Source organism: Equus caballus, chromosome 8 (assembly GCF_041296265.1).
Source record: "Equus caballus isolate H_3958 breed thoroughbred chromosome 8, TB-T2T, whole genome shotgun sequence".
Classification (NCBI taxonomy): Eukaryota; Metazoa; Chordata; class Mammalia; order Perissodactyla; family Equidae; genus Equus; species Equus caballus.
The window spans coordinates 88,207,187-88,234,486 of NC_091691.1; the positions used below are offsets into that span (position 1 = coordinate 88,207,187).

The following is a 27,300-nucleotide window of genomic DNA, read 5'->3' on the forward strand; positions in this document are numbered from 1 at the left end:
GTTGTTCTCATTCATTTAGTGGACAAGCATTTCTTGACTGGGTACTCTGTCAAGTCCATACCAAGTGTTGACGTTACAAAAATGAATGAGGCTTGGTCCTTACCTTTGAGATTCTCATAGTCAGATAGAAGAGACTGTAAAATAAATAGATCATTTTGAAACAATGTGGTTAATGAATAATAGAAAATATTAGGTAAGCACAGCAGAGAAGCAGTTGGCTCAGTTTCAGCTCCTTTCCTGAGAGTGGATTCCACGGGAAGGGAGTAGGTTTCACCAAATGAAGGAGCCGCAAGAAGGCAGGAAAACTGGCCCACGCGAAGAGATTTCAGAGCAAAGCTGTATAATCCTAATCACCATATTTTATTGGGAACTCCATCAAACAATTTCTCTTATCACTTTGTTATTACATATTTTGCTAAGTATAATTTATTTCATTTATACATCCTCTTCTGTCTTTCATGATTGTCTTTCCGTTTAATAGAAAGCTACCTCTGGCATCTAGCAGAATGAGGTGCTGCAGTTACATAGAAAGGATGGAGGTTAGAGTGCTTTTTGTTGTGCCACCGTATTTGAGAAGTACGAATAATTATGGCCATCACATATTCCTTTTATTTCCTATAATACTTTGCCTTCCGGTCCCACATGGGCTACTAGGGTTGCCCTTATGTATGTATGTATGTATTTAGCCCAAGGCAGGATCCAGCGACAGGCCCTTCCTGCCTGAGCATGTTGGAGGCCTTTAGAAGCTGTGCAGACAACAGCAAGTTCAGCCTGAATCATTTTTTTCAATCATGGACAAGCTGCCAAGAGGCATGAGTAAGAGCGGAGAGCGCAGAAGTGGGCGGGACAGAGAGAGTGCAGATTGGGAGTGGTCACAGTGGGAGGGCCCAGGCTTCAGGTGAGCCCGGCTGCCTCTGCCCTAGAGAGCTCCCTCCGCACCAAGGTCCTTCCGCACCTCGCTTTCCTTTTCCCTTGCCGTCTGTTTTCCAGGAGAACTGTAACTCCAGGTAAGCAAAGCGGGGGTAGCAAGGCCGGTGATTTCCCTCTTTTTGGCAATTCTTAAAACATAGCAGTTATTTGAGCTGGTTGGAGATGGTGAACACAGTCAACGTAAAGGGTCATTTTCAAGGATGGGCTGTCGGTTTCAGTACTGTCGCCTATCACCCCCCCGGACATGGGCGGCATCTCCAGCTCCCAGTCCTTTGAGAACCAGGAATGCCACGTAAGGAGCGAAATCACTTAACCATACAAGGTAAGAATATGAAGAAATAACACGGCTAGGAGGTTTTGGTGGTGGTGGCGCGCAACAGTGATTTGTGGAGGAGAAAGTATTTCGGGGGACACTTTCAGCCCGACTTTGGAATTCAGATTGAACTTGAAATGCTAGTTTCAGGAAGGGTGTGGTACTTAAATCTGGAGAAAGTGGAAAAGCCTTTGAGTGTCTGGCTCACCTTCCTGCTTGGCAGTGTGGGGCTGAGATCCAGGCTTCAGAACTGCTCTTCTTTTTGGCATTTTTAAGCGTTCACTGTTCACTTATTTGCAACCACATTCTTCATGGCAGAAAGTGTTCTCCCAGGCTGGCCAGTGGTGTAGTGGTTAAGTTTGCACACGCTCTGCTTCGGCAGGCCGTGGTTTGCCAGTTTGGATCCTGGGAGTGGACTTACACACTGCTCATCAAGCCGTGCTGTGGTGGCATCCCACATAGAAGAACTAGAAGGACTTACAACTATGTACCGGGGCTCTGGGGAGAAAAAAAACCCGAAAGTGTTCTTTCTCCCTATTTCTTGGTTTCAGGATATTTGAAACAAGTTACAGATTTCAAATGTGTATTCTTGGGTGACTTTTCAAATTGATTGGCTCATAATTTCTTCCTCATAGACGTTACTGTTTTTACGGCTTCATTTAAGTGTATCATACTAAAGATCAACTGCACATGCCAGGCTGTTCCGTAGACTTGTAATCAGGTTAGGCTCAGACTCGCAGAGCTGAGGGGTCTTAGACGTATCGTAGCTCAGTCCCTCATTTTGCAGATGAGGAGTAGAGTCTCACAGAGGTGAATGGTGTCCAAGGCCATACAGCTTATAAGTGGCAAGATGTAGAATCCTGACTTTCAAACTCACAGCTCGTGGACTTTTCCATGACACCACGGGTAATCTTAACAGCTTTTTCACCCCCTACATCACTCAAGAGGTTTGGAATAGAAGTAGTGGGGTCCCAAACCTGAGTCCCCACCGTTTATGTGCAAGTGTTTGATGGGTTCCCTGATGGGTGGAGAGTTGGAAACATGTCTGAAGAAAAGATTCTCCATGTGACTCAGCAGGTTTATATCGTTGCTTCCTAACGCCTTGAATCCTGCCACTTCAGTCCCTCTGGGTTGTGGGTTGACTTTGAAGGGATGCAGTCTCAGCAATTTTGGTCATTCTGGGGTGGCGAGTTCTGCTCTAGTTTACTGTTCGGCAGCAGTGAGGTGGCTCAGTGGTCAAGATCTGGCTTCTAAACCAATGGGAGCAGATATGACCTCAGAAAATCCGAGCAAAGCAGAGGCTCCCCAGCCGTGGGAAATTAAGCAATTCACCTTATTGATTATATTTACGTTGTTGTCCCTTCCTGGTGACAAAGCACTTGCCATTTACACTTATTCATTTCATCACTTCATTAATCCTCATGATATTTTTTCACCCTGCAGAAGCTGCAAGATCTCCTATTTTCTTAATCCTGCTTGGACTTTTCTCCTCTCGAGGTTAGAATGTGGACAGGAGAGGCCAGGTTTTTGGGCATTCCATGATAGTTATTATAGTAGGCAGGGTTCCTCATGGCATTGCCTAAGGACCCTCTACACTAAACAGTTTTTTAACCACATCATTTCTCTTAATCTGTAAAATGAGGCAGACTAGACTAAATAATATCCACAATAACCTGACACAGTGAAAAATTAGTTTTTAAGGAAAGAAAAAACTATGCACATAGCTGTACGTGTGTGTGTGCTCATGTGCACGAACGCATGTGCATAGAAGACGATAGATGATCTATAGGTACGGTGAACATATCTTGTTCAAAATACAGCATATTTGAGAGTGAAAGGAGTACTATTGCTAATGTCAGGATGACAGACATAAACCAGGACTGTCCCAGGCAAAGTGGGACGTATGGTCAACCTATCCACAGGGCCTTTATCTCATCCAAATGGTCTACAGATGAAAAGTGTGAGGACCATTGGCTTAGATGCATTAAAAACTTTAGAAATCTTTCTGCAGGGCCAGTGAGAAGCTGCAAGTCTAGAGAAGTGAGCCCTCCTGGCCCACCTAGCATCTTAGCACATGCGTCTCTGTTCCCTTGGGACTAGTCTCTGAGTCTCTGAGTTGTGTCAGTTCTCTCTGGCATGCATTTGCATGGCTGACTCCTAACTGTCCTTTGGGACTCACCTTTAGCGTGACTGACTTAGATGTCACCGTTTCTGGGGAGACTCCCCTGCGATTTCTATTATGAGTGAGCTGTCTCCCCAAGTGCTCCCATGGAGGCTTGTGCCCTCCATCAAAACACTCATCATACCTGTCACATGTGCCATGATACTAGGTTGACAACCCTCTATGTTGTGTTCACCTTTGATTGCTTAATGTTTAGCTCAGTGCCTGACGTGCATTAGGTACTGATTACTTATTAAGTGGAAGCAATATAATATTAATAGTTTCAAACATAAATGGCAGAAAGAGAACAAGAGCTTCTTTAAGTAGGAAAATCAGAAAAAAAGTATTGTGTTGATTTAAAAAAATGCAAGGTATCTTGGAACTTCTCAAGGGATAATTTAGGACTCGTGGGATTTTTGGAACTCTTAAGACTTCAGAGAGAACAGATGCCAGCAAAGACACAATTACTGAGGAGGAAGGTGGTAAGGTGTGGTCGGCCAGCAGCAGGCTGGGAGCCAGAAGTGAATGCCGGGTCTGGTTTTACCATCCTCACTTCCTGTGTGGGTGGCCTGGGAGAATCACTTCATCTTTGTCAGCCTCCCTTTCCTCATTGTAAAATGAAGGGGTGGGGCCAGACTAGATCCAGCCCAAGATCTTGTCCCACTTTAAAGGTTTATGATTTTAGGACATAGTGTGAAAAACAGGCAGCTTCGCAATAAATTTTTACAACTTGTTTGTTGCATTTGTATTACTTCCTAAACTTCCTTTTCACTTTTCTCTGATTAAAATAAAAGTGCCTTTTAGACTTTTTTTTTTTTTTAAAGATTTTATTTTTTTCCTTTTTTTCCTCCCCAAAGCCCCCGGTACATAGTTGTATATTCTTCGTTGTGGGTCCTTCTAGTTGTGGCATGTGGGACGCTGCCTCAGCGTGGTCTGATGAGCAGTGCCATGTCCGCGCCCAGGATTCGAACCAACGAAACACTGAGCGCACAAACTTAACCACTCAGCCACAGGGCCAGCCCCTTTTTAGACTTTTAAGTTACTAAAAGAGGTAGTGTTTTCTACATTGGAGCTGTAATCAAAATTCTCTTTATTTGTTATAATTGTTAGGTTTTCATGAAAACCAAAGAAGTTATCTCTGTAACAAAGTAATAATAAAATGGAAAGAATCTGCAGTGATATTAGCGCTCTGAACACAAGTCATTAGACGTGGAGATTACCCTACAGGAATTGCTCATCTCTATTCTTGTACCTGTAATTTTCGTAGCATTTGCTCATGCAAAACAGTCCATGTAGGAACCTGATGCATTTTCCTGGACATGTATTGCTAACAATGCTGAGATTTGTTAAATTCTTTGATTGTCTTGCAGCCACAGTGAGGTGGCAATTGGCTGTGGCCAAAGTCATCCTTTGAACTAACTCAGAACAGTGTTTTTAGGTCACTTGGGACTAACCACTGAGCAACTGATCAGATTTACCATGCAATATCTGACTCATTACTTAATTGGTGATTGTTTGCCCCTACAACAATTCCCATGTACAGCCCTTTTCTGATATCTTTGTCAAGCAGCGAACGTTATTGTTGCTGGGACCTCAGATATGAAGGGCTGTAGGACCTTCTCCAACCTGAGGAGAATTTTCTGAGAAAGGAGCTAGTCAGTATGTGGATGGGAAGGCGGACCTGTTTGACTCATGCACTGAGGACTCATGCAAAGGAAGGGACTCTGAGAGGGAGGGACCACGACCGCCAGGAAAGCCTCAGCTGTCAGGTGTGCGCTGATTTGCATTCTGCAACAGGGACCTGAATCCAAGCCTTGAATTGCAACACAGTGTAACTACATTGTGTAATTAACTGTAGGCAAAGCCACCACAATCTTGTACTCATAGAGCCATTTAGACGAAATGTATCTCAAAATGTTATAGTGAATGAATGAATAATATTTCACTGGAACAAAATGCTAACACAAAGGATTCCTTCCCCTTTGATCTACTTCGAGGATCCACGTCTAGGAGTTTGCAGTCAAACTCCCTCAGCTGATTACTCCAAGGTCTTAAACACAGTTTTTCTACATAAAAGAAATCAAACTTTAAAAGTAAAGTTTGGGGCCGGCCTGGTGGCGCAGCGATTAGGTTTGCATGTTCCGCTTCGGTGGCCCGGGGTTCGCCGGTTTGGATCCCAGGTGCGGACATGGCAGCGCTTGGCAAGCCATGCTGTGGTAGGCATCCCACGTATAAAGTAGAGGAAGATGGGTATGGATGTTAGCTCAGGGCCAGTCTTCCTCAGGAAAGGAGGAGGATTGGCAGCAGATGTTAGCTCAGGGCTAATCTTCCCCCCCAAAAAGTAAAGTTTGTTACTGACTGTGCCAAATTATCCTAATTTCTCTTTTTGGAGGGTAAGAAATACACTGGGAAGAACTACTTGTGTTTGTTAAAACAGTTTGTATGTTTTCATATTGTTATTCATGTGAGTAGGCCTCAAGTTGTTGAAGCTTTGAGAGCTTCATGGGGATCTGGATTTAGGCTTCTTTATTTGGTGAAGAAATAGCTCATTCAGGCTTCTCTATTTGGTGGAAAAATAGCTCATATTGGGTTTTAGTTGTGGATGAACTCAGTATTATCAGTGTTCAGTTTGCTGCGGGAGAAAGCCAGACTTCTTGTCCTGAAAGTCTGTGATAGGATTCTCCAAATCTTCTGTGAAGTTTCTTTTAATTTCCCTGTGGTGGACATTTTGGTTAAAACACTCCTCATGATTCCATTTCTGTCTCATTGCCCTCTGCACACCTGAGGCTGGTCTGCTTCAACTGGATGTGATGTTGTCCCATGTCCTGACCCCGCCCCAGAGGAGAGAGAACAAGGTAGTGGACCTTAAAGGAAATGTGAGGTGCCCACCCTGACTGCAGGTTACTTTGTAATAAGCTTGTAAGGAGAACGTGACCTGAGTTCACTTAGCTGTGCTCATCAGGGGCATAAAGTGAAGGAGGAAGAAGTCACTGGAGATGACCAGAGAGCATGAATGGGTCAACACAACATCTTTTTGCTCATGAACTTGCTTTTACAGACTCGGAGATATGTTATAGTCTTTTTGAGTCCATCCTACACACAAGCCACATTTCCCATAAAAGGGAGAATTCTGAAGAAATATTTGAAGACCAGGGGCTCATTCCTTGATCTTATCATCACATCTTCACATTTTGAATTTATGTTCAGGTTTAAGTTGCAAAATTGAGATCATACTTGTGCATTTGACTCTGCCGCATCCTTGGGTCCTGGTTGAAGGAAGCCCTCTGTCTTGAGTGGTGATGCTTTGTTTGACATCAGCGAGCATGTCCTACATGATGACCTTCAATATCTTCAATGTCATGTGCATTCTTCGTGTCTGTGTGCTTGATGGCACAGTCCCTGGCTGCTTGGGGGACTGCTTCAAGCCTTGATCTATGCACTAGTCAACCAGGGGTGGTAATATGAATCCTGTCCCTGAGAAACACGCCATCCTGGGGTCAGGCAGAGCCCAGAGAGGCCATGCAGCTCAATTTGGCTTCTAGAAATGGTTATGCCCTGACTGCTCAATTTACTCAGGTGCTTTCAGGCTTGATGGGTGAATGCTGGACTAGATAGATAGGTGGACCTTTCATCAGAACTGCAGTTCTCAAACTTTTTAAACTCAAGACCCCTTTACACTCTTAAAAATTACTGAAGATCCCAAAGAGCTGTTTTTTTTTTTTTTTAAATTATTGATTACATCTATTGGCACTCACCAAATTAGAAATTAAAACTGGAAAAATTTTGAAATATTTGTTTACTAATTTATTAAAAATAACAATAATGTAACCATTACAAAACATGAATAACAGATTTTTATGAAAAATAACTTTTCTAAAGTAAAAAAATGCAGGGAGAAGAGTAACATTGTTTTTCATTTCTGTAAATCTCTGTAATATTTGGCTTAATGGAAGATACGTCCCACAGCCTTTGGGAAACTCCACTGTACATTGGGAGAGATTGAAAGTGAAAAGACAAATAATGTCTAAGTATTATTATGAAAATAATTTTGACCTCATGGGCCTACAGAAAGGGTCTTCGTGACTGCCAGGGGTCTAGGACACCACTGGCAGAACCGCTGAGTTAAAATAAGAGAGTTCTCAGCCAAGACTAGACGCCCGCCCTCTGCTGTCTCTGCTTTACCAGGCTCCAATGATTTTAGCTGAAGCTGCCCTCTCTTTTCTTTAACTCCCATGTTACTTGTTACACCACTCACAAGGCATGGGCAGCCCTGCATTCTACTTATTTGTCTACATATCTGCCCGAAGAGATTGCAGACTCAGAGAAGAAGGGTCTCAGTTGATCCTTATAACACTCGGTGTAGAGTCTTCCACATAGTGGATATGTACTAACACAAAAACAATAACAGCTGCTGTTTATAAATATTGCTACATATTGGGGGCCTGACCTTCACTGGGTGCCATTACTTACTATATTAGTCTCCTAGGGCTGCCATAACAAAGTGCCACAAACTGAGTGGCTTAAAACAATAGAAATCAATTCTCCCACAGTTCTAGAGGCCAGAAGTCTGAAATGAAGATATTGGCCGGGCCACGCTCTCTCTGCACGCTCTCGGGGAGAATCTGTTCCATGCTTTTCTCATAGCTTCTGGTGCCGCCAGCGATCCATGGTGTTCCTTGGCTTGTAGAAGCATCACTCCATTCTCTGCCTGTCTTGTCACATGGCCTTCTCCCTGTGTGTCTTCACATCTTCTTCGCTCTGTGCATGTCTGTCTCTGTGTCTTTTCTCTGGTTCTTGTAATGACTGAAGTCCTTATAAGGAATCCAGTCATATTGGATTAGGGCCACCCTAATGACCTCAACTTGATTAAATCTGCAAAGACCCTGTTTCCAAATAAGGTCACATTCACAGGTACCCAGGGGTAGGACTTCAACGTATCTTTTTTGGGAACACAAATCAATGCACAACACTTACTAAATATTAACTGGAACCACATAAAACTGTGATATGACTGTTTTGATCTATAAAAATTTCAACTTTATATGATTTAACCTAAATCCTAATTGAAACAATATGGATAAATAAAACCAAGGATTTTGATCAGTGCCTTCAACTGTTCTGTCCACTTGCTGAGGAAGAGGTGTGACCACTGTGCTCCTGACAGTGGCCACTGTGGCCAAGGAGGCCTGAATTTGGAGATTCCAGCAAAGGTGTACACACAGACGACCTCACACACTGGACCCTTCAGACCTTAGGACATTTTCCCAGAGGTTTCTTCAGCATCAGCTTTCTAAATTGTATTTACTGAAAGTGCTTTCTTCATGTCTATCCAGGACCATGACTTTGTTTGAATAAAATCCTTGCGTTCACAGAATGCAGTTGAGAATACCTTAAAGACGCTTCTGAAAAAGCTTCACCCTTGTCCTTTGTTCCAGGCCCACAATGGACGCCCTGAGACTGGCAAATTCAGCTTTTGCAGTTGATCTGTTCAAACAACTGTGTGAGAAGGAGCCAGCAGGCAATGTCCTCTTTTCTCCCATCTGTCTCTCCACCTCTCTGTCACTTGCTCAAGTAGGTGCCAAAGGTGACACAGCAAATGAAATTGGACAGGTAAGCCCCATACCTTGCGTCTGTTTTGAGTGGGAACAAAATTCTTAGCACACAGAGGCAGTGCCTGGGAAAAATGAAAGGGGGCTCTGTGGTCAGAATTGCTCAGGATGGAGAGTTGCGCCATTTCTAGCACTCTCTTAATGTATTTTTAAACGTGGAAACTTATTTATCTGCCCTGCAACCCACGTTTAGAAAAAGCACCACGTTGTGGTGGAGAACCTGGGGATCTGCTAGGTGATTGCAAGTTTTTCACTAATGATTGGCCTTTAGCAAGTTACCGGACAGCTTTCTATCTGCTACATTGTGAGGCTCAATCAGGGTGGTGTTTGTTAAATGTTCCACAGTATACATCCCGACGAGAAAGAGTGTAAATCCACACCCCTGTTTTATGCACGAAACTTATTTACAGCATCAGGGTTTATTTTAAGATGCAGGCTCAATTACATTCTACTCTCTAATATATTCTAAACTATAATATATCCATATTTGATAGGTATAATATATCCATGCTATTTCAATATAGAAATAACATTTTAAACTATCTACCTTCAAGTAACAGGGATAAATAAGAAGATGGATTATGCTTACTTATGTTTTAGAATACTCCCTGGGGCTTGGGTATCCCATTTGAGAAGAGTGAAGTAAAATGATGCTACACACACACATGTATATGTCTATAGGTGTATGTGTATATATGTGTGCATATATATAAAAATTATTTTTAGAGTTTCTTTTTGGCTTTGATTGACTATCTAGCTTTGTAAAATTCTTAGACCTTCAAATGAGACAACTCTCAGGTGTTATATTTTACTTTTTTTAAATTACTTTTTTGAATTGAAGTATAATTGACATATAACATTATATTAGTTTCAGGTGTACAATATAATGAATCAATACTTCTATATATTGTGAAATGATCACCACAATGACTTTGGTTAATATCCATCACCATGCACAGTTAGAACACTTTTTTTCTTGTAATGAGAACTTTTAAGATCTACGCTCTTAGCAACTTTCAAATATGCAACACAATATTATTAACTATAGTTGTCATGCTATACTATACATTCCTAGGACTTATTTATTTTATAACTGGAACTTTGTACCTTTTGACTCCCTTCACCCGTTCTCTCACCCCCCACCCCCCCATTTACTTTTAGATAGTAGGTGAAGGCCAGACGAATTCCATTTCGTTATTGTTCTTGAGTTGATCATTCTAGGTGCAACAGGATATTTCCTTCCATGAGCTCATTAGCATTTCAAAAGGGAACGTCTTCTTGTATCCACAAATTCCCCAAAAGTATGACCCACAGAATGTTATTTGGGTTAGCATGAAGAACTTATGCTGCAAACTGAGTGGGAATTGGAAAGGAGGCTTTGGTTGTGGGAAGAGGAGCTCTATCTTCTCATCTGTCCTCCTCTCTCAACTCCCCATCTCCCCTTCTTCATTTCTCATCTCCCATTAGAGAAGGGATAGAAGAGAACTTCCTGGTAAGGAGTCTGTTCCTCAATAATGATAATAATGAAGGTCTTTCCAGTACATGCAGTTGTTCCCCCAGAGTAGTTACTGGGTTCTTTAATTTTCTGGTCTTTTTACCTGTCATTAGGCATGAGAGTTACACACTGCCTTGGTCCAGCCCGTTTGACCCTGCTGTGCTGAGGCCGTGTGACTCATTGGCACAATGTGCCCATTTAGTGACGTCACCTGAGGTGCAGCATCGGGGCATGGTTATTAGGAATTAGGAGTGAGGAGACAGTCGCCTTATCCCGACATCATGTTTGTGGCACCATGAAGCAGAGGAGATGCCGGGTTGGAACAAAAGAAAAGGATTTAAGTCCTCCAGAAGATAGTGTCCTAGTTTTGAGTGGCTTGGAATATTACTATAAGAATAATTATTAACATTCTGAATCCATATAATGTTTTAGGTGCTTTATATACAGTATCTGTAATCCTCGTAACAATTCAGAAAAGTAGGTATTCTCAGTCCATCATACAGAGGGGAAAGTGGAGCCCTGAAGAGTTGGGCGAGGTTATGTTGCTGGTAGGAACAGCCTGGGATTCAAAGGCAGAGCTGTCTGGCTCTAGCCTACCCCGGGCAGCCCTGCTGCTGACCATCAGTGATGTATCAGCCCATTTGACTCTTGTTAGAGCAACTGAAGGGACTTCATAGTGCCTGGCTAGAGACACCTCTGTTCTGGAATCTGATACCTGCCTAGTGATTGTCTCTCTTGGTATTAATCTCTTTCTTGTTGTCTCTAAATTGGGTGGAAATGATAAGCCAGCTTCATTCCTTTCCAAGTTTGGAAAGCCTTCTGTATGAGCATTAGAGGTATCACTTTGGAGAAAGGGCAAATTTTCCTACAGTTAAATCAAGAGAAGAGTATCTTTATGGCAGTGTTTCTCAATGGAGACAGTTTTGCCCCCACCCTCCCCCTGGGGACATTTGGTAATGTCTGGAGACATCTTATGTTGTCACAAATGGAGAAAGGTGTGCTACTGACACCTAGTAGGGCTGGGATGCTGCTAAGCATCCTACAATATCCAAGACAGCCAACGCCCCGCCTGCCACAAAGAATTCTGTCAACAGTGCTAAGGTTGAGAAGCCTTGCTTTATGGAAACAATTGAGGAGGGATACACTGTATCCCCTGAAGAGGCTGACCACTGTCGTGCATCCACTGCAGTGGGCAGAGGCAATGCTTCATGGGTAATGGATGTTTTCTCTTCACAGGTCCTTCATTTTGAGAATGTCAAAGATGTGCCCTTTGGATTTCAAACCGTAACATCGGATGTAAACAAACTTAGTTCCTTTTACTCCCTGAAACTAATCAAACGGCTCTATGTGGACAAATCTCTGAATCCTTCTACGGTAAGTGGTTTAAAGCGATTAGCAAGATTTAACTTTTTCCCGGGAGTGGCATTTTCACGTGGTTAGACCCACATCTTTTTTTCAGTGAAGTTCACTTCCAGGATGCTCATTTAAGATTTGAGGCTTATTAAAATAAAACAATCCTAGTGGAGAGGTTGAATGTAGGGGAATCCGTTGCAGCCACATCTTCTAGCTCAAAACATAGGGAAACTCGTGAGCTTCCCTCTTCCCTCTCAAACACTCGTAGATCCCACCCTTCCTCTTAGCTCCTCACTGAGAGAAATGGAGAATGGGGTTATTGCCTCTCTAATAAATATACCTCCATAGGCGCAAGACAGCTCATGATTTAAATCTCTTTCTCCTTAAACAGCAGGGCACAGGGCCTGGGACAACATTTTAAGTTCTCCACCTCACTTGTTTATGCACACAATGTTCTGATGTTTCTCAAATCAATAAGAATAATAACGGTATGGATTAACAGTTTTCATCAGTCACAAATCGGTTTTGTTTGTTTTACTAGACTGGTCATGTGGGTATCTATCCAAGGTAGCTTTGGCAATTCAGCCATTTCTTGAAGGAATCATATAAAGAACAATGTAGTATAGTGTCCTTAAATTTGGCCCCAGCGTATATCATAATATTTAAACCATCTGTATTTGAAATATATAGCCAACATCCTACACTACATAGAAGTTCATTCTCTACTTTAGTCATATAGAGTTGATTCAATTGTGTTTGGATGGTCAAAATTTCAAGCTCTGCGGGGCCGGCCCAGTGGCATAGCAGTTAAGTTTGAGTGCTCTGCTTTGGTGGCCTGGAGTTTGCCAGTTTGGATCCTAGGTGCAGACCTCCGCACCGCTTCTCAAGCCGTGCTGTGGCAGGCGTCCCACATAGAAAATAGAGGAAGATGGGTACATATGTTAGCTCAGGGCCAGTCTTCCCCAGCAAAAAGAGGAGAATTGGTGGTGGATGTTAGCTCAGGTCAAATCTTCCTCAAAAAAAAAAAAAAAAATTCAAGCTCTGCAAATCTAAAAGGTAGACTACCAGTTAAACAGTTTCACACAGCTTTACTACTTTCTGCAGTAGATCTTTGCTTTTCTGGTTGAGAACTTTTGAGGACTTGGGTCACTAGATATTGTTGTGAGTTTACTCTTATGCTTGAAGACCCATATACACAGCCATTTTTCTTCCAACCATCACCTGGTGAATTAAAAAAAAAATATATTGAGGGGCTGGCCCAGTGGTGTAGTGGTTAGATTCATGTGCTCTGCTTTGGTGGCTTGCAGTTTGCAGGTTCGGATCCTAGGAGCAGACATACACACCGCTCATCAAGCCATGCTGTGGTGGCATGCCACATACAAAATAGAGGAAGATTGCCAAATATTAGCTCAGCAACAATCTTTCTCAAGCCAAAAGAGGAAGATTGGCAACAGATGTGAGCTGAGGGCCAATCTTCCTCACCAAAAAAATAAACAAATAAAATAAAATAAATAAAAAATTGAGATGTGAGTTGGGACTTGGGCATGGAAAAATTTTAAAAGTTTCCTAGGCTGTCCTTAAAGAGATGCTTCATACATTTTGTTGCTGGCAGTGAGGACAGTGGAGGCCCTGCATCTTGCTGAGGCTCTCTGATGTTCTTATGGGCCTCCAGCCCTCTCAGTCAATGGCAATACCCAGTCCTAAGGTTGGGTTGCAATTAACACTATCAAATTGGCTAAGGCTGTAGTTGCTTTGAAGAAATTCAAGGAGCCTTGTGCTTATGACATTTAATCAGCCATGTTTAGTTTGGTTGAACTTTCGTTCAACATTTTGAATTATTGCAAGGAATTTTTTTTAAGGCTGCATTCCATTGACCCTGTTGGTTGCCTATCACCTGCAGATTTACTGGTAATGGTACAAACAAGTGTGGGCTGAGGAGGGCCACCTGCATCCGAACTACCTGGGTGTTTGTTACTAGTGCAAATTCCTGGCCTCAGATCACTTCAGTCAAGATCAATAGGGGTGGGATTTAGGGTTTTGCATATTTACCAAGCAGAATTAGAGCCACTGCTAAATTCTCTACAGCACTGTGTTTCAAACTTTAACGTGCATTTGAATCACCCAGGAATCTTGTTAAAATGCACGTTTCGATTCAGCAGGTCTTGGGTGGGGTCTGAGTTCTGCATTTCTCGTAAGATCCCAGGTGATGCTGCGGCTCTTGGTCCTTGGACCCCACTTTGAGTAGCAAGAGCCTACAGGATTTTTATTTCAGTGAGGATAAGAGCTTTCTGCTCATAGAGTTCCCTTTTCTGCACATTTATTCTAAGACATACATATCTACATTTTAATGTTTCTGAAATTGGAACCCATGTTATAATTGTATACATTTAACATTGTGTTTCTTTTTTCCCCAAAGCTGATACTAAATTGATGGAGTCATTTAATAATCAATATTGTCTTAGAATTAAGGACAGGAAGCACTTAATACAAAGAAAATTCATTGATTTCTACATGATGTTTAAATTTACATAGTGTTATAGATTATGAAAGTGTATTTACAGTAATAGATATTTAGAAATCCTTTTGTTAGAACCGTGTAACAACGCAATGGTTTGACTACAGATTTGGCACTCTGTGATTTTTGTGGACCGGGTGTTTTTCAGGAGTTCATCAGCTCTACGAAGAGACCCTACGCACAGGAAATGGAAACTGTTGACTTCAAAGATAAATTGGAAGAAACAAAAGTTCAGATCAACAACTCAATTAAGGATCTCACGGATGGCAAGTATCCTTTACGGATTCTGCTATAAGTCTGTGTAAACAGACCCTGCCTTCTCATGAATCTTTCTGCTAAGCATAAAATTTGAACATCTGGAGGATTCCTTGCATATTTTGGGTTCACAAGCTAGATTCTTGCCCATAAAGCCATTTCAGCCATTTGGATTTCTGGGCATTTCCTGCCCCGTCTCACCACTTGGCAGGAATTCCTGGGGCGTCCATTGTAGCTTCCTTGCCGGGCTCTCTACCGAGCTGCCGCCGGCCCTCCTGGTGCCTGGAGGGGTGCGGCTCTCAAAGTACAGCTTTGGGCAAGTCACGAGCTTTTCACAAGTTTTTCAGTCTGGAAGTGAAGGGCTTGGACTAGAACTTGATGATCCTTAAGGCCACTTCCAGCTAAAAATTCTCCAAATTTATGAAGGAAAAAAACACAAAAAGGTCTCAGGCAATCGATATACATGTAGAATCAAAACAAACAAACCTCAAAAACAAAACAAACCTCAGTGGATACCTGTCCCCAGTCCACAGCTCCTATCCCAGCTGGCCTCTGATAGCCCTGAGTCTCTTCTGCAGCATCTACTGGGCCCTGCCTCTTGCTCGGAGCTCCCCTCAGGCCCCTCCCTTCCCCGATGATTCCTTCCTCCATTAAAATTCGCTGTGAGTCGTACCCGTGCTAAAGAGGACTTGGAGCTAAGATGAGATCAAGTGCAAATAAGTATGCATGTCCCCCTTCCCAGGGGATATATTTATGTGTATAGGGAGGGACCTGTTGGGACACAGCACCTAATCGTGAAAGAGTGAACTGTACGGATGGATTTTTCAGTTGAGCCGTAGTCGCAGCGTTTTAGGGAGGGACACCCTTCGGGGGCAAGGGAGACACACAGCCTGTGAGAGGGGCCCCAGCGGCTCCCTCGCTGCACTGACTCAGGAATGCTGGCATCCCCTCTGGAGCTGAGGCTTGAGGACATGGGAAGAACATAGTCTTGGAGCAGCCAAGACCTGGATTCAAATCCAGACGCTGACACTTATTAACTGAGGTATTTGGACTTGGAGCCTCAGTTTACTGAACTGTGAAATGGAGCATATGTTATCTAATGTAGTTTTTACATGGTTGTGGTGAGGAACAAATTAGATAATACATACTAACAAATAATATATGATAGTCAAGATGAGATATGGTAGCCATAGATACAGATACACACACAAATGTATACACACATACATAATTGTCATTGAAATGAACTTTCTTCAACTTTGTATGAAAAGAAAAAAACTGGTATCAATAACACCAGCTTAAGCAGACTTTTAAAATATACAAGCAAAAAGCAGCTCGTGTTTAAATTGCTGTGTAACAGTTTTGCTTTTAGACTTGCTAAATAATTGTATTTTCTCTCCAAGGGCCTTTGTTTTAAAATCTCCATAAATTTAAGATTTTTAGTGGAGAAGAAAGTTTGGTGCAAACACTTCTGAATTTGGAATCAGAAGCTCGAGATTTAAGCTGAAGCTTTGCAACTCACCGGCTCCCTTATTTCTCTGGTCTTTGGGTTTCTTAAATAACATGTATATAATACATCATATAGATGGGACCGGTGACATAATTTGCAGGTCTCAGTGCAAAATGAAAATGCAGGCCCTTTGTTAAAAAATCTATTAAGAATTTTAAGATGGCAGAGCATTAAACCAGTGCAGGGCCCTCCCTTCACCTGCAGGTCACAGGCCCAGGACAGCAGGGGTGTGAAGACCCGAGAGATTAGGTAAATGCAAATCCTTTGCACAAAATGTCAATGCTGTTCAAATGTGACGACTTTCCTTTATCGAGGGATTATCACCATTGAACTATTTCAGCTGTTGGGGATTTGAGCTCTGTAGTAAGTATAGTTGTGACTGAGTCCATGGTGGTGATTAGAGCTGACCTCGAGGCAAACAGTGCGGTTTGGGGAGGCACTGGAGAGCTGTGGGTTGGAGAGGAGAGCGCTGTCCTGGCATCAGACATGCTTTCCAGCTGAGCGAACTAGGAAAGTCACTTGGCCTCTCTGAGCCTCAGTTTCCTCAGCTGTTAAATGGGCGTAATGATCTTTGCCTTCAAGATCATTGTGACAGAAGAGAGATAATATACGTGAAATGCCAAGGACAGGGCCAGGCGTAAAGGAAGCTCTCATGCATTTCCATTCTATGGCACAGGCTTTGAAGTTGGAGAGACCCAACTTTGAATCCTGACTCCACCCTTGCTTGTATGTCATCTTGAGCAAGTGACTTAACACCGAGTCTCAGCTTCCTCATCTGTAAAATGGGGAGAAACGTTTGATTTCGTGTATCTGGTTGTCTAGCACACTGCCTGGCATAGGATAGGCATCCAGAAGTGGGAGCTTGTGTTTTCCTTCATCCTCCTCTTTCTTTCTTTTCCCTCCTTTTTTCCCTTCATTCTCCTCCCTCGGTCTCTTTGGTAAGTCTTGTTGTGGCAAGATGGAAGGAGAGAAAGGGGTCTTTCTGATACGAGGTGGTCTGGGCTGCCAGCCTTCCCTGGTGTGGCTCCAGCAAGTGTCAAACACTCAGTGAGTGGACATGTGTGTGTGTCAGATGTAGTTTGGAAGAATAACCCTGTGCCATGTGTGGTTTCCTAAAATTGTTTGCAGGCCGCTTTGAGAACATTTTAACTGACAACGGCGTAAGTGACCAGACCAAAATCCTTGTGGTTAATGCTGCCTACTTTGTTGGAAAATGGATGAAGAAATTTCCTGAGTCAGAAACCAAAGAATGCCCTTTCAGAGTCAACAAGGTATGTGGGGCCGCGTGACAAAGGATCCCAGCTAAGATCTGAAAAATTATAGCAACAAAGGGGACCAGAGGCATTTGCTCCAGTGAGGAAAATGAGGGCACAGGAGGTAGTGTGTCTTTCTTGAGATGAACAGCTGGGAGGCAAGTGGGAGAAAAAGAACCATAATCTAGAGACTCTCACTCTTTTCCAGAATGTCCTCAGGGTCTGAGCTGACTGAGATCTCATAGAATTTATTACCCAGTGGGTGGAGCGAAATCACCAACTGGAGAATAGCCACAAATATTTGGGACCATTAGCAAGAAAGGGTAAGAAAAGAAAAGAAAGAAACCAAACCCCAACATCAGAGGCCTTTGGGTCATCATTGACCGTTTGAGAATCTTCTTCCAGATGAATCAGTTCCTCTGTGATCTCATTTCTCACCTGTTAATAGTGAAGTAAATGGTTCTAATCCTTTAATTTATAAGATGCTTTGAGGGACTTGTTGGCTGTGAGGGAAAAAGTATGGCTTACTCATCTGCCGTGCTGGGAGTCGTTATGGGGAAGAACTAGAAACCTGTTGTGCAGTGAAGTCTCATTAATGCTACTGAGGTGAATAATGAAGCCATGTCCCGTGTCAAAGTAACTCACATAAATAGGTAAAGTACCTCTTCTATAAAGGAAACCAAAGAACTGAGACTGGGAAAGTGACTGACTTCTTTAGAGGACCTAGGAATCCCCAAGATGCTCTATGATGATGCGATTTGGTCTCCTTTGATGAGATCTGACTTGTGTTAAGAACGCACACTCAAACCTATGCTTCAGTTGGCACGATACCTGAAGGTAGCTTTTTTACCTTGGAACTCCTATGCATCAATTCTAGTTTTCAAGTTTCTCCCAGCACCTAGAGTACCTAGCATTAATCACTTTTGTTTTTGCCAAATATTGTAATAGCATCTTCGTAATGCTAGACCGCAGGAAGAAAAGACCTTCCAGATACAATCTATACCTGAGTTAGCTGGACTGGCTTCCATTACCTTTTTTTTTGTATCCATAGAGTTATTCCTCTCCACCTCCACCCTCCCCCAAGTGTGCTTTCCACAGCGAAATCAAATTATTTATTTACTTATCTAGATCCCTCACTAGTGCACGGGCTTTTTAAGGGCAGGGATAATGCCTTATTCATCTCTGTTTATAAATTCTTGGCCCAGTCCCTGACACATTACTAGGTGCTGAGCAAATGTTTGTTGAATGAATGACCAATCCTTAAGGGTCAGTTTGAATAAACAGTCAAAAGCAGACAAAACCTGATTGGCGTTTGGGACCAGCCTGGGGCCCTGTGCAAGATCCATTCAGCCTTTTCACTGGGAGAGGACAGCAACCACTGATTGTGTTCCTTCCCTGCTCAGAATATCCATTGGTCCTAGGGAGGGAGCCAGGTCCTCCTTCCAATTCCTCTTCCTCGGTTTAGCCTCCCGGCGGATTACAGTGGTCTTCTCAAAGCTACCTTTGGGGGCAGGACTGACCCTGCACACAGGGGCGTGCCTCAGATACCAGGCACAAAACGTTAGACTCTTTAGACTCTGTGTTTTTCATATACAGGTCCTTACGTTTTAAATGTGGCTTTGGGACTTTCCTAGTGTTGCGCTTTATCTGGAGCTGAAGTGGACCGTGACTGAACGCAGCCTCTGCTCCGAGTGGGGGAGGAGTGTTGGCCTCAGTGACGCTGACACGGAGTGTCCCTTCCTGAGTGTTTGGCTGGTGGCTGGCCCTCCGCCCTGGGAAGGGCTGACAAACGGGCCCTGTATATGTTTAAGTGAAACCTGAAATGTGTTGCTGATGGTGCCTCGCCTGATGGCCGCAGGACCAGCCCAGAGCATCATCAAAACCTCGGCACAGTCAGTGAGGACACCGTGGACTTTTGCGCCGACCACCCTCAGATTTGTAGTTTTTACATTTAAGAAAGTGTTAATGCGTGTCTTTTGTGAAGGGAGGAAGAATGTGTGCTCTTCCTTTATTCTTGTTATTAAGTCATAAAGCTCGATTGTTTCACATCCTGGAAACTCAGACTCTAAAAAGAGAATTAATAAGGATTTGAAGTGTCATTGATCTCTCAGTGTTTCACCTGACAAAGCAATAAAACAACTCAGGCTGCGTGGGGAGACACCCTCCTTTTGAATGCAGAGGCTATTACTTGTCCTCTGTTTCCTTTGACTTGCTTCTCTCAGCCCCTGAAGTTTTGCAGTGACGTTACTAAACCTTTCTCCTGTCCTGTGGTGTCTCCTTTAAGGGCTAGACTAAACTGATGGAGTTATATTATTAACACAGTTTAGCATGGTGCCTATTCCCACCAAGGTAGAGTAGATACACATACACACACACACACACACACACGTATATAAATCTGGTGTTTTCTGAGATCATCTTTATTTAGTCCTGTTTTCAGAATTTATATCTTGATTTATGGTTCAGAAAATGGGATTATTGTATCCATATTCAGTGCTGATAAATGAAATAGATGACAAATTTCACAGATCACAACAGTATGCAAATTCAGAAACTATTAGCAGTCTAACTTGATGGGGAATTTTAGACAAATGTATATCTTCTTTAAGAGAAATCAATGTAAAAATTACCAATTAATTTCAAAAGTATGTTTTTCTCTCATAATTCTGTTTCCGGTTATGTAGCAAGTCAAAGTCTTCAATTATTTATCAACCAAGTCTTTTAGTGAGCAACCACTTTGTGCTGGCGTAAACCAAATAATAAGACATGGTTTCTGCTTTGACTATGGGCTAGTTGGGTGGGGAGTGAAAAGACAGTCACATAAATAAATATTTCTAACAATGTGACGTGTTAAAATAGAGATATGTACAAAAAATAAAATAGGTAAGGTCTAGCTCCAAGAGTGGTGTGGAGTAAGATTCAGTTTACCGTTTGAAGATTTCAGATAGAAGTTTTACTGCACTATTATCCCTGCAGGGGTTACATGAAGTTTGAAATCTCTCCTCGAAGAGATTCAGTTAACAGCAAATATCCCATGGGAGGTATAAATCAAAATAATAAATTATGCTAAATTACTATCAGTCTTTTCTCCTTAGTATGAATTAATTTTCCTTCAGAAAATCAGTCACCTCTGTATCAGACACACAAGGTTAGATATTAATGAGGACAGAGAAGAGAAAAGGCCTGAGGATAAGACCCTTTCCCAGGCTCCCTGCATGATGGGGGGGGGGGGAGGGGTGTTGAATCCGGAAGGGACTTAAAGATGATTCTCATTTTTTAAAAATTACGAAATATTTTAAGCATACAGAAAATTATGGAGAATAATAAAACCCCACAACCACCGTTGCAAAACCTTTCTATTTTGCCTTATTTTTTTCAGATAGTTTAAAGAAAAACTATAGCAACAGTTGCTCTGTCTGTGTAGCCCTCTCCCCTCCTGTCTCCTTCTCCCTTCTTTTCCAGAGGTAACAGCATCCTGAAATTTCCGATCCCCTCATTCCTGACTAGGAAACGGAGGCCCAGAGAGGTTGAGTGACTTGCTCAAGGTCACGGCATCTGTTTCTGTCACCAGGTTCTTATCTTTAATCTAGGCCCTCTTCATGTGCTCGGATCAGAGCAGGCGGCGGTGCAGGGAGGAGGTGACTGAGGGAGAGGTGACTAAAACCAAAGGTGACAGAGGAGAAAACAAATGTGATTTTGTCCTGCTAGTTGCTAAGTTTTCTTTATTAGGTATTTTGTTAGGAAAAGCTATATAAATGGGTATGTGGGTTTGTGCTAGAATTTCCTTTCAAGTCAGCTCCACCAGGAATGGTTTAAAGACCTTGTAATTATAGGTATCTACAAAGACTAAGTTAAAATTTGCCTATATTTTCAGTCATACCATCTTATTTTTAATGTTTTATATGAGCAAATATAGTATTATATTAGGTATAGTTCTTGTAATATATAACATGTGAAATTATAAAGTATGCGAATAACTTTTCAAAGGAAGTCATAAACTCTTACAGGACAGTCTCTGATGGTTTGGTTACATTACAGTTTGGATGCCAGTGATGGATCATTAAGCCATAATGATCTGAAACTATAAGAAAAGCAAATTTATGTATATATGTGTGTGTGTATACACAGATGTGTATATATATATTTGTGTATATATATTTGTGTGTGTGTATATATACATGTGTGTATGTGTATCTATGTGTATGTATAAATATATCTATGTGTATATGTGTGTATATGAGTGTATATGTGTGTGTATGTGTATATATGTGTGTATGTGTAAACTGAAAAGTATGCAAACCACATTTCTTCTCCTTTTACAGACGGACACCAAACCAGTGCAAATGATGAGTATGGAGGCCACTTTCTGTATGGGTAACATCGATGGTATCAATTGTAAGATCATAGAGCTTCCCTTTCAGAATAAGCACCTCAGCATGCTCATCCTGCTACCCAAGGATGTGGAAGATGAGTCCACGGGCCTGGAGAAGGTGAGGACGGAGGCAGGTCTTCAGAATGATGGTGCCACCAGCCGTAGCAAGGAGACGTGTGGATGGTGCTGCGTGGGGCTGTGCAAAGGGCCCTGCCTTACATCTCACTTGCTTGGTTGTCTCCAAGGGTTTCGTGGTCCTTTCCAAGACTTCCTCCTTAATATTAAAACAGTCAGCATCTATTTGGCACTTACAATGTGCCAGGAACTGTAAGTTCCCTGTGTGTCCTATCTCATTTAATTCTCACAACAATCCTGTGATTTAGAAAGTATTACCATACTCTTGTTTACCAATAAGGGAACTGAGGCACAGAGGGGTAGGTAACTGGCCCATGATCACATAACTTGTCGGTGGTATGTAGAATCGGGATTTGAGCCCAGGAAGTTAGAATCTGTGGTCTTAACTCTAGGCTCGGGTACCTGTGATCAGCATCTTGCGTTGGTGTGGGACATTTGTTACAATCGATGAGCCAATATTGACACACGCTTCACTAAAGTCCACTGACATTAGGATTCACTCTGTGTCATACATTCTGTGGGTTTTAAAAAGTCCTTTTATACATACACATATATGAGATTGTATTATGCTTCATCTTACACAGGTTATTAGAGGCACAAGGTTTAAATACCAGTAGAAGTTTTATCTGCTGGTGAATGACGTTTTAGCTTCTGTTTGCACCATCAGCCCCATCCAGCCGCCCCTGGTCCACCTGTTCCCCCTCAGCTCTCCCCTCCAGTGGGCCTCAGCCCTTGGCTAGGAGGAAGGAGGGGCCCTCTCAGGAACCAGGGGTCACCTGCGTTATTTCCTGTCCCACCTCAGCACTCCCTGACTTTCAGGGGACGCTCTCCCTTGGTCTCCATCTTGCTTGCTACTTCAGTTGTCATTACGTTTTATCTATCACTTTATTGACTGAATTATAATTCCCATCTTCATTCTTCTTTTATTCACTGTTCTCTCTCTTTCTTACTCTGCCTCTCGCTGTGGCCTCATTTTTTCTTGCAGCCTTTATTCAGCTGTCCTGCACTTTACCTTACTTACTTTAAGTACTCTCAAGCCAAGTTTTTTCTTATTAAAGTACGGAAAGAGAGGAAATGATCTTCCGAGTCTCAGAAAGGGATATTCAAGAATACGTATTGTATTGGTTTGCTTTGGCTGCCATAATGCAGCACCACAAACTGTGGGGCTTAAACAACAGAAATGTATTTTCTTCCAGTTCTGGAGGCTGGAAGTCTGAGATCAAGGTGTCGGCAGGCTGGTTCCTTCAGAGGGCTGTGAGGGAGAATCTGCTCCAGGCCTCTCTGCTGGCTTCTGGGGATTTGCTGGCAATCTTTGGCGTTCCTTGGCTTGTAGACGCATCCCTTCAATCTCTGTCTTCCCCTTCACGTGGCATTCTCCCTGTGTATGTGTGTCTGTATGTGTGTCCAAATTTTCCATTTTTCTAAGGATACCAGTCATATTGGATTAGGGCCCACCCTAATGACCTCATCTTAACTATAATCGTGTTCTGCATAATGGCGTTTCAGTCAATGATGGACTGCATGTGCGATGGTGGTCCCATAAAATTCATACCATGTAGTCTAGGTGTGTAGCAGGCTATACCATCTAGGTTTGTGTGTATGAGGCTCACACAATGACAAAATTGCCTCAAGATACATTTCTCAGAATGTATCCTTGTTGTTAAGTACCCTATGGCTGTCATTACACCTACAAGGACCTTATTTCCAAGTAAGATCACATTATGAGGCACTGCTGGTTAGGACTTCAACATATGAATTTTTAGGGGACATAATTTGACCAATAATACACAAGATGGAGGAAAAAGCTTTTTTTTTCTTCTAAATGATCATTTTGAGTTATGGATGAATTTTCTCCTCTCTTCTCACTTCCAGGTAGTAAATGGGCAAGAGGATATATCTTTTGGCTCAAAAATTCTAGTTACTTATGATGATCTTTTGGTCCTGATAATCTGTTCTAAATGAAACAGTACCATTGAAAAAATAACTATAGATTAGCAAGAGAATCCAATGGTTCCCACCTCCATTAAAAAACAAATTTGTGACCAGCCTGTGACCTTGCCATCTGCTTGATTTTAATAGGTTTCACGTGAGTGACTTCAGTGCAGGACTGTCCCATGATAGTAATAGTCAAGGTATTATCATTCTCTGCTGTACATGTTTCTCCTCCAGCCAGTGGGGAGATTGGAAGGGCAAGGAACAATTTAAGATTTGCTCAATGAAGAATTTTATGACTGAACCATTTTATGCTTCATTGCATAGCTCTCATTTTTAAAATAACCAACTGAAATGGATGCATTCATCACCTGTGATCTTAAAGAATGATCGACAGTTTAATTCTCATTTAAAAATAAAGAGTAACTTTAGCTTTAATGTGAGTTATCAAATTTGATGCCATGCCTAGTACATGAATATTCTGGATTTCCTAGCAGAGAAATCAAAATAAGCATTCAAGAAATGCATAAAAACTCTTCTAATTTTATATTTATTTCACTATTATTTATGCAATATCATAATCCATGTATTCATTTCTATAGAGCTACTGTATAGAAAAGAAATGCCGTCATAAATTTCAGTGCAAAGCGACCATTGTTGTAGGGTGGGGTGGAGGAGAACAATGCTCAGTGGTTGGGTGGATCTTTTATAAGAGAAATTAGTCACATAGCAAAACCACAGGGCCAATTCCACCTTTGATGGTGCATCTACACTGCTTCAAAACTGGGTTCGCAATGATGCTTCATGTTTTTAATCAAGCAGGATCTTTTACAATTGGAATAAAAACATAATTTCCTCTCCTTTTTTATCCTTCAGATTGAAAAACAACTCGACTCAGAGACGCTCTTGCAGTGGACCAATCCCAGCATCATGGCCAATGCCAAAGTCAAACTCTCCATTCCAAAATTTAAGGTGGAAAAGATGATTGATCCCAAGGCTAGTCTGGAAAATCTAGGGCTGAAAAATATCTTTAACGAGAACACATCTGATTTCTCTGGAATGTCAGAGACCAAGGGAGTGGCCCTCTCAAATGTTATTCACAGAGTGTGCTTAGAAATAACTGAGGATGGTGGGGATTCCATAGAGGTGCCAGGATCACGAATCCTACAACACAAGGATGAATTCGATGCTGACCACCCATTTATTTACATCATCAGGCACAACAAAACTCGAAACATCATTTTCTTTGGCAAGTTCTGTTCTCCTTAAGTGGCAGAGCCCCGGTTAAGTCCCACCTGATCTTTCTGTAACCTGGGCATCCAGAGAATCACTTTCTAAAAGAATTAATTGTTACTCTCGCTACATCAGGAAGCAGCTGGTACTTGTCATAAGTAGCCCTCACACTAATAGGCCCTTCTTTTCCAGTCCTTTCTTTTGTTCCCTTTTCTGCCTCATAAAAGACAATGCTTTTAATGAAAAGGAATCACCTTAAAGGAAAAATACGTATTCATTATTTGTCAGACTATCTAGGGTTATTGGCAGGAATCCAGTCTTCCACAAAGAAAATTCCTGTAAGGAGGATCTGGAGGATTTTACTGTCAGAGCTTTGCCTTCCTTCACGGGGATACAGAATGTTCCAGATATTCTCACTTCCCTGAAAGACTACAGAAACTGTGGTGCCCGGGATCTGCAAAACTTTCCTGGCTCCAGTGAGACTTGGGCACATGTACAGGCACGTGTTCAGTCCACAGCTCCTTTTGCTAAATGCTGCGGGACAAATGTTTTCTTCAAACTCTGATTTCTTGGCATTTTAGAAAGATAATATGTTGTGCATGCTGTATATTGTGGCACTCCATTAATAGAGTCTGGACAGCACCCTATAAACCAATACCTTAATATTCCTGCCACAAAATGTAGAATATTGACACAAAGCGAATAAATAAAGACTCTAAGTAGCCCATAAGAGTCAGATTTTGCTGCCAAATGAGCGTGCCACCAGCTTATGAAAAAACTTTGTTTTCAGAGCTTTTTGAACTTTTGGAACGTTGGAGAAGAAGTTGCAGACCTATAGTAGCTGAAGTGCAAGCACCTCAAGGGGAATTTCAGATCTCATTAAACATTCACTTTCACTTTTGATAGAACGCCCGGCCCGTCCTTTGGTTGGCAGTCGACCGCAGGCAGGGAATTTTCACTGACTCGACAAGGTTTTGCATGTCTGACAAGCAGCAACTTAAAATGCACAGGGACATTCACAGTAGCGCCTGAAAGAATCTGATGAGTGCTGAAGGAACTTGTCTCTTTGTCTAATGTAATAATGGGGAAGGAAGAGGAACTTAATGCCTTTAGCAAATATCACTAAAGCTATGGAAGTGTTCACGCTGCCTTGACATGTATTTTTTTTTCAAAGTCTATGGGTTTAGTTACTTAGAGAGCTAATGTATTAACTTACATTAATAGTAATTCTTAAAGTTGCTCTGATAGGTTATCTGTGTTGCATGTTTGTATTAATTTGCTACCAGAAGAGCACATTTACTGAAGATTTTGTGACATTCCTTCCTTCTGCCATTCATTGTAAATAGGTTCAACTTTCTCCTTGCTCTGAACGTTCAATATTGAATTTCTTTTATGCTATTGACAATAAAATATTATTGAACTACAAGTTTTGTTTTTTTCCCCATGAAGTTGGATTTACTATTTTGAAAGAGAACGAAGCCATCCACTTGCAAAAGCATTCCTGTATGTAAACGCTCTGTGGGGGGCATTGATGCACAACAAAAAGGAGCGAGGATAATTACTGCCCCTATTCCCTTTCTTCCTGCAACCAGCTCTGTTTCCTCCTCCCGCTCCCTTTCTTCCTCGGGAGGAAAGGACAAGGCGAGTGCTAGAATGACTTCCCACCACATAATCGTCCACAATGGAACCAGAAGCCTCCAGGAGGACACGGGAATTTTCTCCAGCCTTTTTCACTTTGGACTCAGTTTCAAAATGTGATTTTAGTAACTCAGCTATGTATACTTAGAATAATTTCTTATTAAGTACATTTCTCTCAATGTCATGTACATTTGTTTTAAATTAATTATGGTGTCCCTGAACCCAGTATTCAACGCAGCCCTTTTCCTGTCCCTGCGGCATACTCAAATAGAATGTGTCTATTGAGTACAAAGAGTGACAAATGCCCCCACATGCTAAAAAAGAAAGACCATTTGGGCAGGATTGCTGAGGGTGCCCAAATCAGGTTTCGCCACTCTTGGCTCGTTATCCCCTTTCGCCACGCTACGAAATAGAAAGTATGGGAAAAGCTTAGTGAGTGTTTAGAAGAGGGCAGGGATTAGTGCCTCTTAAAGCCAAGTGTTCAGGGGGCTTAATGTGTCTCCTGGAATTTAGCAAGCACTGAGATTTTTGATTAGCTCTTGTCTGGAAGAGTCTAGTCCCATGGTTTTCAACTAGGGGCAATCCTGCCCCCTAGG

At 42.2% G+C, this 27,300-nt stretch overlaps 1 protein-coding gene across 1 annotated transcript; it reads left to right on the top strand.

Moving 5' to 3' along the window:
• The first annotated feature begins 708 nt into the window (after positions 1–708).
• Positions 709–26,492, top strand: SERPINB5 (serpin family B member 5). Its single transcript, XM_001490854.7, has 7 exons — positions 709–1,007; positions 8,840–9,014; positions 11,745–11,882; positions 14,525–14,642; positions 17,270–17,412; positions 21,717–21,884; positions 24,710–26,492. The coding sequence occupies exons 2-7, from the start codon at positions 8,847–8,849 to the stop codon at positions 25,100–25,102; spliced, it is 1,128 nt and encodes a 375-aa protein (XP_001490904.2). The 5' UTR covers positions 709–1,007; positions 8,840–8,846; the 3' UTR covers positions 25,103–26,492.
• Positions 26,493–27,300: the final 808 nt, after the last annotated feature.